At 46.5% G+C, this 17944-nt stretch overlaps 1 protein-coding gene across 1 annotated transcript in view; it reads right to left on the reverse strand.

Annotated features, from left to right (window-relative positions):
* Window positions 1–17944, reverse strand: part of LOC121003668 (peroxisomal N(1)-acetyl-spermine/spermidine oxidase-like) — a 67988-nt gene that overhangs the window by 11772 nt on the left and 38272 nt on the right. The window contains exon 6 of the mRNA XM_040435534.1: window positions 4151–4305. Within this exon, the coding sequence (XP_040291468.1) occupies window positions 4151–4305 (155 nt within the window). The remainder of the gene's footprint in view (window positions 1–4150; window positions 4306–17944) is intronic.

The raw sequence follows: 17944 nt of genomic DNA on the forward strand, positions 1-17944 counted from the left end.
GTTCAGATTTTTAAAAAATGGCCTGGTCCTTAAGGTGAAATAAGGCTGTGTCCTTAAGGAGTTAAAGGGGCGTGCACTGCTAAGGCCACTGTTAAAGGGGCTGCTATGAAGGTCAAAGTTAAGAGGATGGGCTGCTGTGGAGGTCCCATTTTAAAGTCAGCAAAAAAGATGAAACGGCTCTCACCTGCTCTTCATCTGCTATGAGCACAGAAACAACCGCACTTGGATGCGGGTAAGTGGAAATCCAGTAGAAAGGTAATCCAGCTCAACACGCAGATGGTGCAACGGTACTTTATTTCATCGGTTAAAAATCAAACATCCAGTTAAAAAAATCCTCGTCTACCGGTTTCGGGCTGTTGTGATGTCTGCCCTTACTCATGACATGATAATCCATATAGTAGATAGAATAACGATAGCGGCACTCACCCAGATGTTGCAAAAACTTCTGTATTCGTACACTTCAAATAAAAGTAGTTGACGGGCTGGGGCGGACCATAGCGTGTATCTGCTGAGTGATCAGCTGGCGACGGCCGTTTCGCGCACTTGCGCTTCTTCTGGCCTCTGACCTAGTCGCGCTGCCTATGCGCTCATTTTAAGGCGTCTCTGTTGCCTCGGCAACCATTGACGCTAAAAAACAACTACCTCGCTTAAATCAAAGCGCGAGGTAGGGTGATAGACTATAAACATCCCTAACACTAAATAGTCTACTTGTATGTGTATATACTCGCGTGTTCTACTGTTATACACTGCTCAAAAAAATAAAGGGAACACAAAAATAACACATCCTAGAACTGAATTAATTAAATATTCTTCTGAAATACTTTGTTCTTTACATAGTTGAATGTGCTGACAACAACTTCACACAAAAAAAAAAAATGGAAATCTAATTTTTTAACCCGTGGAGGTCTGGATTTGAAGTCACCCTCAAAATTAAAGTGGAAAAACACACTACAGGCTGATCCAACTTTGATGTAATGTCCTTAAAACAAGTCAAAATGAGGCTCAGTAGTGTGTGTGGCCTCCACGTGCCTGTATGACCTCCCTACAACGCCTGTGCATGCTCCTGATGAGGTGGCAGACGGTCTCCTGAGGGATCTCCTCCCAGACCTGGACTAAAGCATCTGCCAACTCCTGGACAGTCTGTGGTGCAACGTGACGTTGGTGGATAGAGCGAGACGGATGTCCCAGATGTGCTCAATTGGATTCAGGTCTGGGGAACGGGCGGGCTAGTCCATAGCATCAATGCCTTCGTCTTGCAGGAACTGCTGACACACTCCAGCCACATGAGGTCTAGCATTGTCTTGCATTAGGAGGAACCCAGGGCCAACCGCACCAGCATATGGTCTCACAAGGGGTCTGAGGATCTCATCTCGGTACCTAATGGCAGTCAGGCTACCTCTGGCGAGCACATGGAGGGCTGTGCGGCCCTCCAAAGAAATGCCACCCCACACCATTACTGACCCAATGCCAAACCGGTCATGCTGGAGGATGTTGCAGGCAGCAGAACGTTCTCCACGGCGTCTCCAGACTGTCACGTCTGTCACATGTGCTCAGTGTGAACCTGCTTTCATCTGTGAAGAGCACAGGGCACCAGTGGCGAATTTGCCAATCTTGGTGTTTTCTGGCAAATGCCAAACGTCCTGCACGGTGTTGGGCTGTAAGCACAACCCCCACCTGTGGACGTCGGGCCCTCATATCACCCTCATGGAGTCTGTTTCTGACCGTTTGAGCAGACACATGCACATTTGTGGCCTGCTGGAGGTCATTTTGCAGGGCTCTGGCAGTGCTCCTCCTGTTCCTCCTTGCACAAAGGCGGAGGTAGCGGTCCTGCTGCTGGGTTGTTGCCCTCCTACGGCCTCCTCCACGTCTCCTGATGTACTGGCCTGTCTCCTGGTAGCGCCCCCATGCTCTGGACACTACGCTGACAGACACAGCAAACCTTCTTGCCAAAGCTCGCATTGATGTGCCATCCTGGATAAGCTGCACTACCTCAGCCACTTGTGTGGGTTGTAGACTCCGTCTCATGCTACCACTAGAGTGAAAGCACCGCCAGCATTCAAAAGTGACCAAAACATCAGCCAGGAAGCATAGGAACTGAGAAGTGGTCAGGTCACCACCTGCAGAACCACTCCTTTATTGGGGGTGTCTTGCTAATTGCCTATAATTTCCACCTGTTGTCTATCCCATTTGCACAACAGCATGTGAAATTGATTGTCACTCAGTGTTGCTTCCTAAGTGGACAGTTTGATTTCACAGAAGTGTGATTGACTTGGAGTTACATTGTGTTGCTTAAGTGTTCCCTCACAGTGCTCAGCTCATAGCCTGAGAGGCTTTTTTTTCTCTCAGGCTATGAGCTGAGCGCTGCGATTGGCCAGCACTACAGCCTGGGAGAATGAGACGCCGGCAGGTTCCCCTGGGTGGAGCCTAACTATGAAGATACCGGAGCCTATACCGGGCAAACGGAGCGGCGCCCAGGGATAACAGTAAGTGCAGGGGGATCCCTGGGCGCCGCTCTCCATGTCTGTATAGTTAGTTTAGATGTTTTATTCTAGTGAAAGGTCCTCTTTAAGGAGAGACTCCTACATAGGGGATACCCAGAAACTGATGTAGACACAGCAATACAAAGAGCAGGTCAATTCACACAAAGTGAGTTACTTAAAAAGAAAAAAAGCGGTTTGAGAAAAAACACCACAGACAGGTTTGCTTTCGCTTTTAAATACAGTCCTTTAGCAGACACGATCAAACAAGTTATATTTAAAAACTGGGACATCCTCAAGAATGAAGAGGGGCTCCAGGATTTAACATGTAACAAACCTCTCATTACGTTCCAAAAGGTGTCACACGATCAAAGACAAACTAATGAGGAGTAGGCTGAAGGAAAATAAAACCAAAAATCGGCTCACTGAACGTATACCAATAGGGAGTTTTAAATGTGGGGATTGCTCATTCTGTCAGTATGCTTTACAGGGCAAGTACCTCTTTTTCGCAGGCATCAGACATAGAGTAAAACTATTTACCACATGCAGGACAAAATACGTAGTTTATCTGGTGCTATGCTCCTGTGGATCTTTCTACATAGGGAAGACCATCCGCCCTATGTATGAGAGATTCAGGGAGCATATCAATTCTGTCAGGTCAGGAAAAGGGTGCCCCAGGCTCATCGAACATATCCGCAATAAGCACGATTAGAACACGAAATGCTTAAAATTCGCAGCCCTGGAACACGTCCCTGCACCAGTATTAGGGGGAGATAGAGACTGCTTCCTTATGCAAAAGGAGGCGGAGTGGATAATCCGCACCTCTGCGATGGGTCCATTGGGACTAAATGATCGCAATGATTTAGGTGTAAGTCTATAATATATAACAGTAGAACACGCGAGTATATACACATACAAGTAGACTATTTAGTGTTAGGGATGTTTATGGTCTATCACCCTACCTCGCGCTTTGATTTAAGCGAGGTAGTTGTTTTTTAGCGTCAATGGTTGCCGAGGCAACAGAGACGCCTTAAAATGAGCGCATAGGCAGCGCGACTAGGTCAGAGGCCAGAGGAAGCGCAAGTGCGCGAAACAGCCGTCGCCAGCTGATCACTCAGCAGATACACGCTATTCGCCGCCCCAGCCCGTCAACTACTTTTATTTGAAGTGTACGAATACAGAAGTTTTTGCAACATCTGGGTGAGTGCCGCTATCGTTATTCTATCTACTATATGGATTATCGTATGCTACATTGTGAACTTTCCTGATAGCAGAGCACCACTGATAATTGCAACCACCTGACTGGGTCGCACATTTTTTACGTTTTGCACCGGATAGTACTGGATATACCAGCAGTGCCGCCTCGCATTTCTCTGTTTTTCAAACCTACTCATGACATGGATTACCTTTCTTAATACTGGATTTCCATTTTAAAGTGGTGGGTACTTTGGGGGCGTCAGTGTTAAGGGGTGGGGGACTGTGGAGTTCAATGTTAAAGGGGCGGGGTGCTGTAGATATCACTGTTAAGGGGGATACTGTCGACATCTTAACGACACACAAACATTAAATGAAATAGATGAAATATACCTGTGCGAAGCCGGGTCCTTCTGCTAGTTTATAATCAAATATAAAAAAGATACAATAAAAATCAAGTGACAAAGTATATACTTCACCTTGAGAACTTTATCTGTAGGTAGCGGTTCTGCTAGATTGTCCACATCAATACCAGAGCTGCCCACTGCTACGTAACTGTAAGAGCCACCAGTGTATGGCTGGCTATGCCACTGAGAACGCACCATGCTGATTGGTGGAGGCAGTTCAGGATTTCCTGGATTAAAATAAAACAATCATCTTTTACTTATGTGGATTTGAATCAGTGTTTTAGAGAAAAAATGTCCCCCTCTTGGCCAGACCTGTCAATGGAAGCCTTACCTGCTTCTCAATGCTGGTTCCTCAATCCTTCTCTTCCCTGCCTCTGCTGCATGGCTGCGCGCGCTCGCTCGCTGTAAATCGTTTGGTTTGATGCCGCCTGCAACCAATCACTGGCCCCATGGTGGTGACCTGCTCCTCTTATGTCATGACAAATGGTCATGTGACTCCAGGAGAGCAGGTCACCGCGATTTGCTCTAGGTGGCATCAAACGGGATGTGCAGTGCAGCATAGCAGTTGAGGCAAGAGAGAAGGATTGAGGAGATATCGCTGGGAAGAAGGTAAGTAGGCTTCGCTTGACAGGTCTGCCCAAGAGAGGGGGTTTGCAACTGCCTACTTTAACACTTGCTACCGCTAGTCCACCGTGCCGCCGGAAGTCCGCTCCGGCCCCATTCACTACAATGAGGGTGGGTCGGAGGGCCGGCCGCAGCACGGCAAACAAGCCGAGAGACGGCCGGACAAAAACCGCAGCATGTTGTAGTTTTTGTCCGTCTGCCTCTCATTATAGTGAATGGGGCCGGAGTGGACTTCCGGCGGCACAGTGGACTAGTGGTAGCATGGATCCGGAACAGCCTGCCGGAAAAGGCTACCGCAAGTGTGAAAGTAGCCTAAGGTTAAAGATTTGTTATATCAGGTCAAGGTAATAAAGAGGCTGTTGCTATGCGTCTCTGTTTCTTCTTCATTAACGTTTCCTATGTTAAAAATATATTATCATTGACAGACGTGAATGTTTTTACCTGCTGCAGATCCTAGTTTTGAGGAAATGTTTCATGTTATTCAATCAATTGCTTCCTACTAACACTTTAATCTTGATTTACACTGGGTTGCTGTTATAAGTGGATGCAGCTATGCCCGCCTGAGGAGGCCAATAGCCTCAGGATTATGAAAGTAAGACATCAGCTTTAACCACCAAGCCATATGGCCGTTGGCAACCACAGGTGGGCAGAGTTTCATCGCATGCAGCAGCTAGAAAGTGTAAACCTGGCCTTAGGCTAGGGCTACACTTAAACATTTTATCACCCTACAAAAAAGTCGCTGTCCGCATGAATGTATTATGTAGCAGCTGGAGTGACGGCAGCCAGAGGTTGAAATAACACCTGTACAAGCTTCATAGACCTCTGTTCAGGCAATTTTATTCCAATATGCCTTAGACTTTTCCCTGCCATTCATTAGCGCAGGGTGCAGGAAGCACAGCAATGCTGCCTGTGCCTGAAATAGCCAATAACAAAGCTCCTAACTGCAAGGAGTATTGTTATTGGTTGGTTTGGGCGAGTGAATGCATAGCCAAGTGATAAGGTAGAGGGAAGATAGAGAATACTGGACTGGACTTTATCACTAATAGCTTGCAGTGCTTTCACTCCAGACCCCCCAGGGGTTTATTTACCCTATGCTGGAGGGAGGGGAGCAACGTTATTTACATAGGACTGTTTGTTGGAGAAGCTGACTGGACGGCATGTGCACTCCGTTAGTTGAGCAGAACAATGAAAATAATGGAAGTGATCGATCGGGCACATAACTGACCCGAACGGAACTGAGCAGACTCCACTGACTATGATGTGGGGTATGTTCAGTTTCCGTTTGGGATTCTGTCTTTTTACCAGACAAAAAAAGTGCTGCATTCAAGGCTTTTTGGTTAGGTCTTTTTGACAGAATCTGCGACAGAGACCCCGAATGGAGCCTCCAACGCAGATGGGAACAGGTGTAGGCCGACATATTATGTATTTTAATTACTGCAACTTTCGTACTCCTCCTCGGGTAAAAATACTCCTCAAAAATGGTAAGAGGAGTATTTTTTACTCTTCCAGAAAAAAATGTAGTGCAACCTCTGACAGCAGCAGTGCACAAGATTGGGGAGGGGTATGAAGGGGCTGCTGTAAATAAGCATAAGGCCTCATGCACACGTCAGTATTTTTTCACGGTCCGCAAAACGGGGTTCCGTTGTTCCGTGATCCGTTTTTTTTTCCGTGTGTCTTCCTTGATTTTTGGAGGATCACCAGACATGAAAAGTGAAAAAAAAATCTAAGTCAAGTTTGCCTTGAAAATGATAGGAAAAAAAACGGACACGGATCACGGACGCGGATGACAATCTTGTGTGCCTCCGGGTTTTTTCACGGACCCTTTGACTTGAATGGGTCCGCGAACCGTTGTCCGTGAAGAAAATAGGACAGGTCATATTTTTTGGACGGACTGGAAACACGGATCACGGACGCGGATGACAAACGGTGCACTATCCGGGTTTTCAACGGACCCATTGAAAGTCAATGGGTCCGCAGAAAATTACGGAAAACGGAACAACGGACACGGAACCCAACAACGGTCGTGTGCATGAGGCCTAAGGCAAAGACACTGACAGAGGTAGATTGAAAAGATCCGAGAATTGAAAAGATCCTCGCTAACAAACATTCATAGTAATGCTTGTTAGTGATGATCTTGCGGAATAAATGCACCGCCGATTACACCATGAAAGGCGCAATCATCGGGTATTTGGATCGTGCAGCACAACAATCCTTCTTTCCCGACAGCAGATCATGCTGTGTAAACACGATATGCTGCCGGGAAAAAACAAGTCTGTATGTGGAAGAGCTGCGTTCAGTTTTTTCCGCGCGGGTGCAATCATTCTTGATGCGTTTTTCATGCACGTGAAAAAAAACTAAAGATTAACAAACAACATCTCCTAGCAACCGTCCGTGAACAACGCATTGTGTCCGGACTGCAATGCGTTTTTTCACTGAAGCCCCATTCACTTCTATAAGGCCAGGGCTGAAAGAAAAATGCAGAATATAGAACATGTTGCGTTTTTCACACAACGCAGAAATGATGTGTAAAAAAAACAATGCTCATGTGCACAGACCCATTGAAATGAATAGGTCAGGATTCAGTGTGGGTGTAATGTGTTCACGTCACGCATCGCACCCGCGAGGAAAACTCGCTCGTGTGAAAGGGGTCTTAGGAAGCAGGATCCCATGCCCTGTTTATGGGAAGACATGATTCCAGCTAGTCCCCACCCACCAACTCAGAAATAATTTTGAATTCCAGACAGATTGCAAAGGGAAAGACTTGCTAAATGTTCCAGATACAAGTCATATAATCACCAAAAACAGTATTTTTCGTTATGTACACAGACTGCAGCTTATTCTGAAAAATCAAGGAAAATGACAGTGAGGGTGCTGTTCCCCCGCCGAAACAGCCTGCCGGAAAAGGCTACTGCAAGTGTGAAAGTAGCCTTACAAGAAAACGACCACTAGATGTCAGACTTAAACCAAAAAAGACAAACCAGATTTATGAAGCGATAATAAAAGGCGCCAATTGAAGACAGACTTTGCCAATGCGCCTGTATTTATTTTTTACTTAAAAGGGGTTATCCCATCACAATGATCACTGTTAAATCTGTTAATGATTTGACAGTGATCATTTTTGTAAATACATTTAATTACCCAATTCCCACCCTTTTTGAGAAAATAAGTCCCTCTTACCTGATCGTTGTCTTTCGTCTCCCCTGGTTACGGCCACCTCTCCTGTCGAATCCTGCCAGGCCGCGCTTGCGCAGAAGACTGAAGATTTTCTCCTGGCCGGGCCGCGCAATGTCCTAAACGCGCATGCCGCCGCACATGCGCCATGATGACTTCTTCGTGGCCTGTATAGTACAGAGCCGGCGTGCGCGTTCGCGCTTCTGTACTATACTGGCCACGAAGAAGTCATCATGGCGCATGTGCGGCGGCATGCGCGTTTAGGACATTGAAGATTTTCTCCCGGCCGGGCCGCGCAATGTCCTAAACGCGCATGCCGCCGCACATGCGCCATGATGACTTCTTCGTGGCCAGTATAGTACAGAAGCGCGAACGCGCACGCCGGCTCTGTACTATACAGGCAAGGAAAAAGTCACCATGGCGCATGTGCTGCGGCGTGCGTGTTCAGGACATTGCCCGACTGGGAGAAAATCTTCAGTCTTCTGCGCAAGCGCGGCCTGGCAGGATTCGACAGGAGAGGTGGCCGTAACCAAGGGAGACGAAAGACAACGATCAGGTAAGAGGGACTTATTTTCTCAAAAAGGGTGGGAATTGGGTAATTAAATGTATTTACAAAAATGATCACTGTCAAATCATTAACAGATTTAACAGTGATCATTGTGATGGGATAACCCCTTTTAAGTAAAAAATAAATACAGGCGCATTGGCAAAGTCTGTCTTCAATTGGCGCCTTTTATTATCGCTTCATAAATCTGGTTTGTCTTTTTTGGTTTAAGTCTGACATCTAGTGGTCGTTTTCTTGTAAGGCTACTTTCACACTTGCAGTAGCCTTTTCCGGCAGGCTGTTTCGGCGGGGGAACAGCACCCTCACTGTCATTTTCCTTGATTTTTCAGAATAAGCTGCAGTCTGTGTACATAACGAAAAATACTGTTTTTGGTGATTATATGACTTGTATCTGGAACATTTAGCAAGTCTTTCCCTTTGCAATCTGTCTGGAATTCAAAATTATTTCGTGTGTGTATGAGTCCTTAGGTACCGTCCAGACAGGCAGGTGTTTATTTGATGTTTTTTTGTTATGTGATGTGGCGTCACCCAAGTGATGGTTAACGTAGATGTCCCGCACTGTGTTGTGCTGAATCGAAAATAAAGCACCATTTGGACTTTTAACCCCCAAAAGTCTAAGAATCTGTCATTGCCGACCCCACTGCAAGTACACAGATTCCTACAGAGCCTAGAAAGGTATGGTGCAAGAAAAGTTTCATGGGATGTGAAATATTCATTAGCAAGTCTGTCAGGCCCTGGAGACTTATTAGCTTTGAGCTAATTAAAAGCCAATATGACCTCTTGGGGACTAAACGATTTAGTAAGCGTGGAAAGCTGCGACTCAAACATGGTAGCCGAAGTCCACTCAGGAAGGAAGAGATATCGGCAGTATTCGGTTGGCCCGTACATGTATCTTCTGCTATGTTTTAAAGGGAGGCATAGTAAGTAGCTAAGGCATTAGATATGACAGATTAGATATGACAGCTGTCATATGTGCAGGAAATTCTGGCTTGCGCCAACGCCACTTTAAGCTGTTTAGCTAGGAGAGCATATATTGCTTCTTGCCATGCCAATAATAGGTACATTTCAGTCTGCCGAGGGCTAAGTCAAGTTCATATACATTCAACTTGTGGAGTTGCTGATTTACTTTAGATATCTCTATTTCTCTAGATAGGGAGTATTGAGACTTATTTAAAGAGGACCTTTCACCGGTCCTGACATCACAATATAAGTACCTGGTACTGTAGGGCATTGTTAGTAATTGTCATCGCTGTCATTTTTTTTCAGATTGGCTGCTCTGTTGCCCGTTCTAGTTTGCGCCCTGTATGCTGATAGATAGCATCGGTAGAGGAAGGAGACGCCAGCCTCTCTCAAGGGGCGTCTCCTTCTCCCTCGCGGAGCGCGTCACAGCCAGGGAGAAGATGAGCTCCCCCGACCCAACGATGGGGATGTCCCAAGATAGATATATTCGCTTCAAGACAAAACCAAAAAATGAACCATTTTCTCTCCCTCAACCCCATGGATCGTCCGATAGCGGTGGATGCCTTCAGCCAGGAATGGTCCTACAGTCTGACGTATGGATTTCTTAAGATTCAATTCATTTTCACACTCCTCCCAGACATCTATATCAGAAGATTGCAATCTGATACTGATAGTACTGTTCTGACCCAAGAGAAGTTGGTTTGGACCATTGAAGACCTTCAGAAAGAAAGAACCGATCTTTCTCCCTCAAATACCAGATCTGCAGAACCAGGGCCCATTACTTTATCCAGACATAAACATTCTATAAATATAAATGGATTACCAGAAAGAGCAGTACAGACTTCCTTCACATTAGCGTTAGGCTTGTCCGGCAGGCTGTCCTGGCATGGGAACAGCCTGCCAGATCCGTACTAACGCTTGCACGCATGTGCTGCCGGAAGTCTGGCCAGCCCCATTCACTATAATGGGGACAGGCGGGAGATGCCGAGGGCCGGCCGGACAAAAACAGCATGAAATCTCCTACCAGAAGTAGATGACCAACCTTCATCCTAATTATGGTAGTAAGCAAATTTTTCATAAAGCAGTATTGTCTAGAATTGGGAGCATATGCTGAAACAAGCGTTTATACATCACTTAAAGGGGTTGTCTCACTTCAGTAAGTGGCATTTATCATGTAGAGAAAGTTAATACAAGACATTTACTAATGGATTGTGATTCTCTATATTGCTCCCTTTGCTGGCTGGATTAATTTTTCCATCACATTATACACCGCTTGTTTCCATTGTTACATCAGTGGTGGTTGTGCTTGCACAATATAAGAAAAAACACAAGCCTATGTGCTCTCCCATGGTCCCGGCCACCAGAGAGGCTGACACTTTTTCCTATATTGTGCAAGTACGACCACCACTGCTGGATTGCAGGGTTGTCTGTAACCATGGAAACAAGCAATGTATAATGTGATGGAAAAATGAATCCAGCCAGCAAAGGAGGCAATATGGGAAATCACAATACATTAGTAAGTGCCTTGTATTTACTTTCTCTACATGATAAATGCCACTTACTGAAGTGAGACAACCCCTTTAAAGGAGCAAAGGAGAAAAACATACCAACGTTTGTTATCTATGAATGAATGAGTCTTCTGGACAGGAGGCGCAGAAAAAACATAAGGTAGGGTTACGGTTTGTGATATAGTCTAAAAGTATCTTTTTGGTTTAGATGGTTCTCTTGAAGACAGAGAATATCTGCCTGTAAATTACAGGGCTTCCTTCCAAAGAAGAAGGAGAATTCAATCCTTTAAAGGGAACCTGTCACCGTGATTTTGTGTATAGAGCTGAGGACATGGGTTGCTAGATGGCCGCTAGCACATCCGCAATACCCAGTCCCCATAGCTCTGTGTGCTTTTATTGTGGAAAAAAACGTTTTTTTTACACATCAAAAGCACACAGAGCTATGGGGACTGGGTATTGCAGATGTGCTAGCGGCCATCAAGCAATCCATGTCCTCAGGGTGTGCTTTGCTCCACTGTTAGGAGTTGAGATCAGGTAGGAAGCCCATATTAGAAAAAAAATGTATCCGTAAACTAATAACATAAAAATGGACCACAAGGTGGAGATGGAATAAGCTAACAGTGAAAAAGTAACCAAAGGCAGAATGGTTAACTGACCCATAATATAGCATATTAGGTATAGAAAAATGAGAAAAAAAAGGGAAGAAAAAAGGAAACTCGAGGGAGGAAAAAGGAAACGGAAAGTGGAAAAGAAAAAGAGAAAGGTAGGAAACAGAAAAGGGTAAGTAAGAGGTACAGCAGGCAAGTATGAGCAAGTACTATAACTAGTTTGTCCTCAGCAGGGTCCAAGTAGCACAGGAACCAAGAAATAACATGCCACGGGTGACTAACATTTAGACTAGGGTTGTTTCGATACCAAAATTTTGATTCGGTTTCAACACCATAAAAAAGTATTGTGATACTCGATACCACGAGAAAAAAATAAAACTCCAAAATGAAGCGCTTGCATTCCGCATTTTATGGAACGTCCTATCCTATTTTTTGGGGGGACAAGGTGACTAAAAAAAATAAAAATGGCGAATCGCGCAGTTTTTCTTTTCTTTTTTTCCTTTACAGTGTTCACCGCATAAGAGAGATTTTTTTATATTTTGGACTTTACGGACATGGTGATATGCAATATTTTATTTATTTATTGTTTATATATTTTATATGTAAAATTCGGAAAGGGGGCGATTTATACTATTTTGGTGTATTTACAGTTTATTTAATAACTACACTGCTCAAAAAAATAAAGGGAACACTTAAACAACACAATGTAACTCCAAGTCAATCACACTTCTGTGAAATCAAACTGTCCACTTAGGAAGCAACACTGAGTGACAATCAATTTCACATGCTGTTGTGCAAATGGGATAGACAACAGGTGGAAATTATAGGCAATTAGCAAGACACCCCCAATAAAGGAGTGGTTCTGCAGGTGGTGACCACAGATCACTTCTCAGTTCCTATGCTTCCTGGCTGATGTTTTGGTCACTTTTGAATGCTGGCGGTGCTTTCACTCTAGTGGTAGCATGAGACTGAGTCTACAACCCACACAAGTGGCTCAGGTAGTGCAGCTTATCCAGGATGGCACATCAATGCGAGCTGTGGCAAGAAGGTTTGCTGTGTCTGTCAGCGTAGTGTCCAGAGCATGGAGGCGCTACCAGGAGACAGGCCAGTACATCAGGAGACGTGGAGGAGGCCGTAGGAGGGCAACAACCCAGCAGCAGGACCGCTACCTTCGCCTTTGTGCAAGGAGGAACAGGAGGAGCACTGCCAGAGCCCTGCAAAATGACCTCCAGCCGGCCACAAATGTGCATGTGTCTGCTCAAACGGTCAGAAACAGACTCCATGAGGGTGATATGAGGGCCCGACGTCCACAGGTGGGGGTTGTGCTTACAGCCCAACACCGTACAGGACGTTTGGCATTTTCCGGAGAACACCAATATTGGCAAATTCGCCACTGGCGCCCTGTGCTTTTCACAGATGAAAGCAGGTTCACACTGAGCACATGTGACAGACGTGACAGAGTCTGGAGACGCCGTGGAGAACGTTCTGCTGCCTGCAACATCCTCCAGCATGACCGGTTTGGCATTGGGTCAGTAATGGTGTGGGGTGGCATTTCTTTGGAGGGCCGCACAGCCCTCCATGTGCTCGCCAGAGGTAGCCTGACTGCCATTAGGTACCGAGATGAGATCCTCAGACCCCTTGTGAGACCATATGCTGGTGCGGTTGGCCCTGGGTTCCTCCTAATGCAAGACAATGCTAGACCTCATGTGGCTGGAGTGTGTCAGCAGTTCCTGCAAGACGAAGGCATTGATGCTATGGACTGGCCCGCCCGTTCCCCAGACCTGAATCCAAATGAGCACATCTGGGACATCATGTCTCGCTCTATCCACCAACGTCACGTTGCACCACAGACTGTCCAGGAGTTGGCAGATGCTTTAGTCCAGGTCTGGGAGGAGATCCCTCAGGAGACCGTCCGCCACCTCATCAGGAGCATGCATAGGCGTTGTAGGGAGGTCATACAGGCACGTGGAGGCCACACACACTACTGAGCCTCATTTTGACTTGTTTTAAGGACATTACATCAAAGTTGGATCAGCCTGTAGTGTGTTTTTCCACTTTAATTTTGAGGGTGACTCCAAATCCAGACCTCCATGGGTTAAAAAATTTGATTTCCATTTTTAAATTTTTGTGTGATTTTGTTGTCAGCACATTCAACTATGTAAAGAACAAAGTATTTCAGAAGAATATTTAATTAATTCAGATCTAGGATGTGTTATTTTTGTGTTCCCTTTATTTTTTTGAGCAGTGTATTTCCCCCCTTAGGGATAGAACCTGGGATCTTTTAATCCCTTGTCCTATTCACCCTAATAGAGCTATGGGTGAATAGGATCTTACACTGTCCCTGCTGCCCGATGCTCTGTGCTTCAGAAGCGTCCTGGCTGCCATGGTAACCAATCGGAGCCCCAGGATTACACTGCTGGGGCTCCGATCACAACTTCCACTGCCACCAATGAAAGGAGGTGAGGGGACATGGGTAAGGAGGCCTGGGAGGGGGTCAGGGAGGAGGCATGCGAGCGCGGACGCACGCTGATGATGTGCGCACCCCCCCCCCCCCCCCTCGGCGTTCCAGCACCCAGGCCGATGTGACCCGCTCTGAGGGAAGCCCTGAAGCCTAATGCTGCCGCTGCTGCGATCCTCGCCCTGAGGCCGCCCGGGACATCGTGGTAAAGCCGCGCTATTCCAGCTCCCACAATGGGGCTGACTAAGAAGCCGACCGACAGTGCTTGAAGCCGTGCTGGTTATTGAATCGCCTGGCTTTGGGTCCATTTCTTCACCGGAGGTCTGCGCAGAGGTAGTCATCATACTGGTGTGGGTGGTAAGCACCTGAGGGGCCCATTAAAAAATCATACAGGACCACAGGTTCAGAAATGACAGTGTGGGGTCTGTTGGAGGAATGTGAATGTTCCCCTTTCTCCCTCTGAATTTTGGACAGGGTGGTATGACCCCGACGTTCTGCTGCAGTTTGATGGGATCTGCGGAATAGCAAGTGAGCGGGTAGGAAGGGTAGAGGGGGCCATGATAACAGGTTCTAAAGAATAACAGGTGGAATTTGAGTGGTCCACCCCCCCCCCCCAAATTGAAGTCAGTACTCAGGATATTGCTAAGCTGTCGCAAGGTTCACTCATTTATGGATGAGGGGGGAAAGGAATTCGAAACCGGCATAGTATGCGAGCATTACCAGTGGAATTGTTACTCAACTATATGAGACTGTACGGGGACTGGTAATTTGCATTAACATGAACTAACCCGAATAATATGATTAATCAAGAGACTGTCTGTATCCCCTGTGAATTAACAATTTGGAATTGTTGATATCATTAACTATAGAGTTTTTGACTGCTTAACTGTACTACATTACTAACAGCAAAGACTTAATTAATAACCGACTGCGGATATATGAAAATTATGGATTTAAGTGTATGTGATAGAGATATTGTTATACTATTGGGTTGGAAATGTGAACTGTCCCCCCCGCAGATTTTATACGGATAGAGTATTTGGGCCAGTTTGGTTTGGGGTGAAGCAGGATAATGTCGAGACAAGGTACAGGGAAAAAGGCAAAGAGGCAATCAGAGTTGAATACCTCGGTTTCCCCAATGCCTAAAAGAATCAAAAGATCCAAACAGTTACTCCTGACTAATATGCAAGGACATAGCCCTCCAAATAAATAAAAAAAGAGGATGTGCCTCTAGACCAAGAGGGGGAACTGCTTTTGGGGGGAAACCAGGGGTTGGTGACACCTGGGGAGGATTCCCAGTCTGGGGAGAGAGGCAATAAACAGCCAAATGAGGCTGGAAAAAAAAAGAAATCTCTTGGAGCAGGCTCCTAGCCTGCAAGATATATTTCAGGAAATAAAAAAATGCAACATGGCGATACAGGACCTCTCTCTCCAGACGGGAAATATTAGGGAGTCGTGGGACTTCTCAGGGTGGATTTACAAAACTACAAAGACAGATTAACAGAAGTGGAGAAAAGAACATCGGAAGTGGAAGATTTAGTGCAGACAGTAGATAAAGAGAAAAATATGTTAATGGCAGAAAATAAGGGATTGAAAAACAAATTATTACTGTTGGAAAATATATCCAGGAGGACAACTCTGAGATGTCTGGGGATTCCAGAGGGAGTAGAGGGGCAAGATCCCCGCATTTTTATACAAACGTGGTTGAGGGAACAATTGGGTCAGGGTATCTCTGATTATAAAAACTTTGTGGAGAGTGCTTACAGAGTGCCGGCTAAGATACCTCCTCCAGGAACGAGACCGAGGGTAATGATCTTGAATCTGCTCTCGGTCAGGGACAAGGAGGAGATATTGCGTAGTATAAGAAGGAAAGGGAGGTTGGATTATGCGGACACAACAGTTATGGTATTTCCCGATTATGGTAAACGAAAGAAGTCAGTTTATTGATGTGAAAAAAATATTACGTTCAAAAAATGTGAAATACTCAATGATGTTCCCGGCTAAGTTGAGGATTGAGTGGGAAAGTAAATCGTGTTTTTTTGACTCAGCAGAGGCGGCGAGAGACTGGGTTAAGGAAAAGTTAAAGGGCCAATCAGGGGCTGGGATGGATGGGAAGCCGTAAGGGGGAATGCTAGGTAAGAGTGCCAGGGCTTAGGTTTCCTGGTTCATATGGGAGGGCTAGGAATGGACTCTTGGTTGCAGTAGTTTTTTTTAATTCTTTCTCTCCTCCCTTGTCTTCCCCCCCCCCCCCGCCCCCCCCCCCGTGTCCTCCTTCTTTTGTCTCATGGCTCCTGATGTTTTTACAACATTGGGGGTCCTGCGATATCCTGGTGATGGATAGGATTAAGAATAAAAAATATGAAAATTATCTCAAGGAATATTAGGGGGGTTGAGTAGGGGTTCAACGAGAGTCACAGTCTTTGATGTAATACATAGATCTCTTCCCGCTATAGTCTGTTTACAGGAAACACACCTGACGAATGAAACGATGGATGGGATAGGTGGACCATGGATGCAACATTCTTTGCACTCAGTATATTCAGCATATGCGAGAGGAGTACCGTATTTTTCGCCCCATAAGACGCACTTTTTCCTCCCCAAAAATGGGAGGAAAATGCCCCTGCGTCTTTTGGGGCGAATGCAGACAGTCTAACATCGCTGGACGCGATGTACGGAGCGGGGGCCGGGGGAGGGACTGGGAGGAGGAGCTGGGGGCCGGCAATAGCGGTGGGGCGGTGCGGTCACTGTACTATAGCCCCGCCCCACCGCTCCGGTATACTAATATAAAATGTATTATTGAATTAAAAGTTATTAAACATGCCCCCCTCACTCCTAATAGTACCGTATATCTTAATTTCTTCTGTATAATGCCGGCAGGACGGGCGGGCGGCAGCGTAACTCCCTGATGTCACGTGCCTGCGCCGCCTGCTTTATGAATGAAGCAGGCGGCGCAGACAAGTGACGTCACTGAGGGACGCGCCGGCCGCCCAGCCCGCCTGCCGGCATTATACAGAAGAAATTCGGATATACGGTACCATTAGGAGTGAGGGGGGCATGTTTAATAACTTTCAATTCAATAATACATTTTATATTTGTATGCGGCGGCGGGGGCGGGGGGGGGGGCTGGGTCTCGGGGCACACGGAATCTGTGGATGGCACAGTTAAGGGGTGGGGGTCTGTAGATGGCACTGTTATGGGCTGGGGGGGGGCACTGTGGATGGCACTGTTATAGGGTGGGGGGGGTCTGTGGATGGCACATATATAACAGTGCCATCCACAGATCCCCCACCCCATAACAGTGCCATCCACAGATCCCCCCCCCCTGTAACAGTGCCAGCCACAGATCCCCCCCCTGTAACAGTGTCCGTCATCCACAGATCCCCCCATAAGTGTCCGTCATCCACAGATCCCCACCATAAGTGTCCGTCATCCACAAATCCCCCCCATAAGTGTCCGTCATCCACAGATCCCCCCATAAGTGTCCGTCATCCACAGATCCCCCCCATAAGTGTCCGTCATCCACAGATCCCCCCCATAAGTGTCCGTCATCCACAGATCCCCCCATAACAGTGTCCGTCATCCACAGATCCCCCCATAACAGTGTCCGTCATCCACAGATCCCCCCATAACAGTGTCCGTCATCCACAGATCCCCCCATAACAGTGTCCGTCATCCACAGATCCCCCCATAACAGTGTCCGTCATCCACAGATCCCCCCATTACAGTGTCCGTCATCCACAGATCCCCCCCATAACAGTGTCCGTCATCCACAGATCCCCCCCATAACAGTGTCCGTCATCCACAGATCCCCCCATAACAGTGTCCGTCATCCACAGATCCCCCCCATAAGAGTGTCCGTCATCCACAGACCACCATTAGTTCCAAACCCACCAAAAGCACACCTTTTGGTTAAAAAATTTTTTTTGCTTATTTTCCTCCCCAAAAACCTAGGTGCGTCTTATGGGCCGGTGC

The sequence above is a fragment of the Bufo bufo genome, chromosome 6, assembly GCF_905171765.1.
Source record: "Bufo bufo chromosome 6, aBufBuf1.1, whole genome shotgun sequence".
Classification (NCBI taxonomy): domain Eukaryota; kingdom Metazoa; phylum Chordata; class Amphibia; order Anura; family Bufonidae; genus Bufo; species Bufo bufo.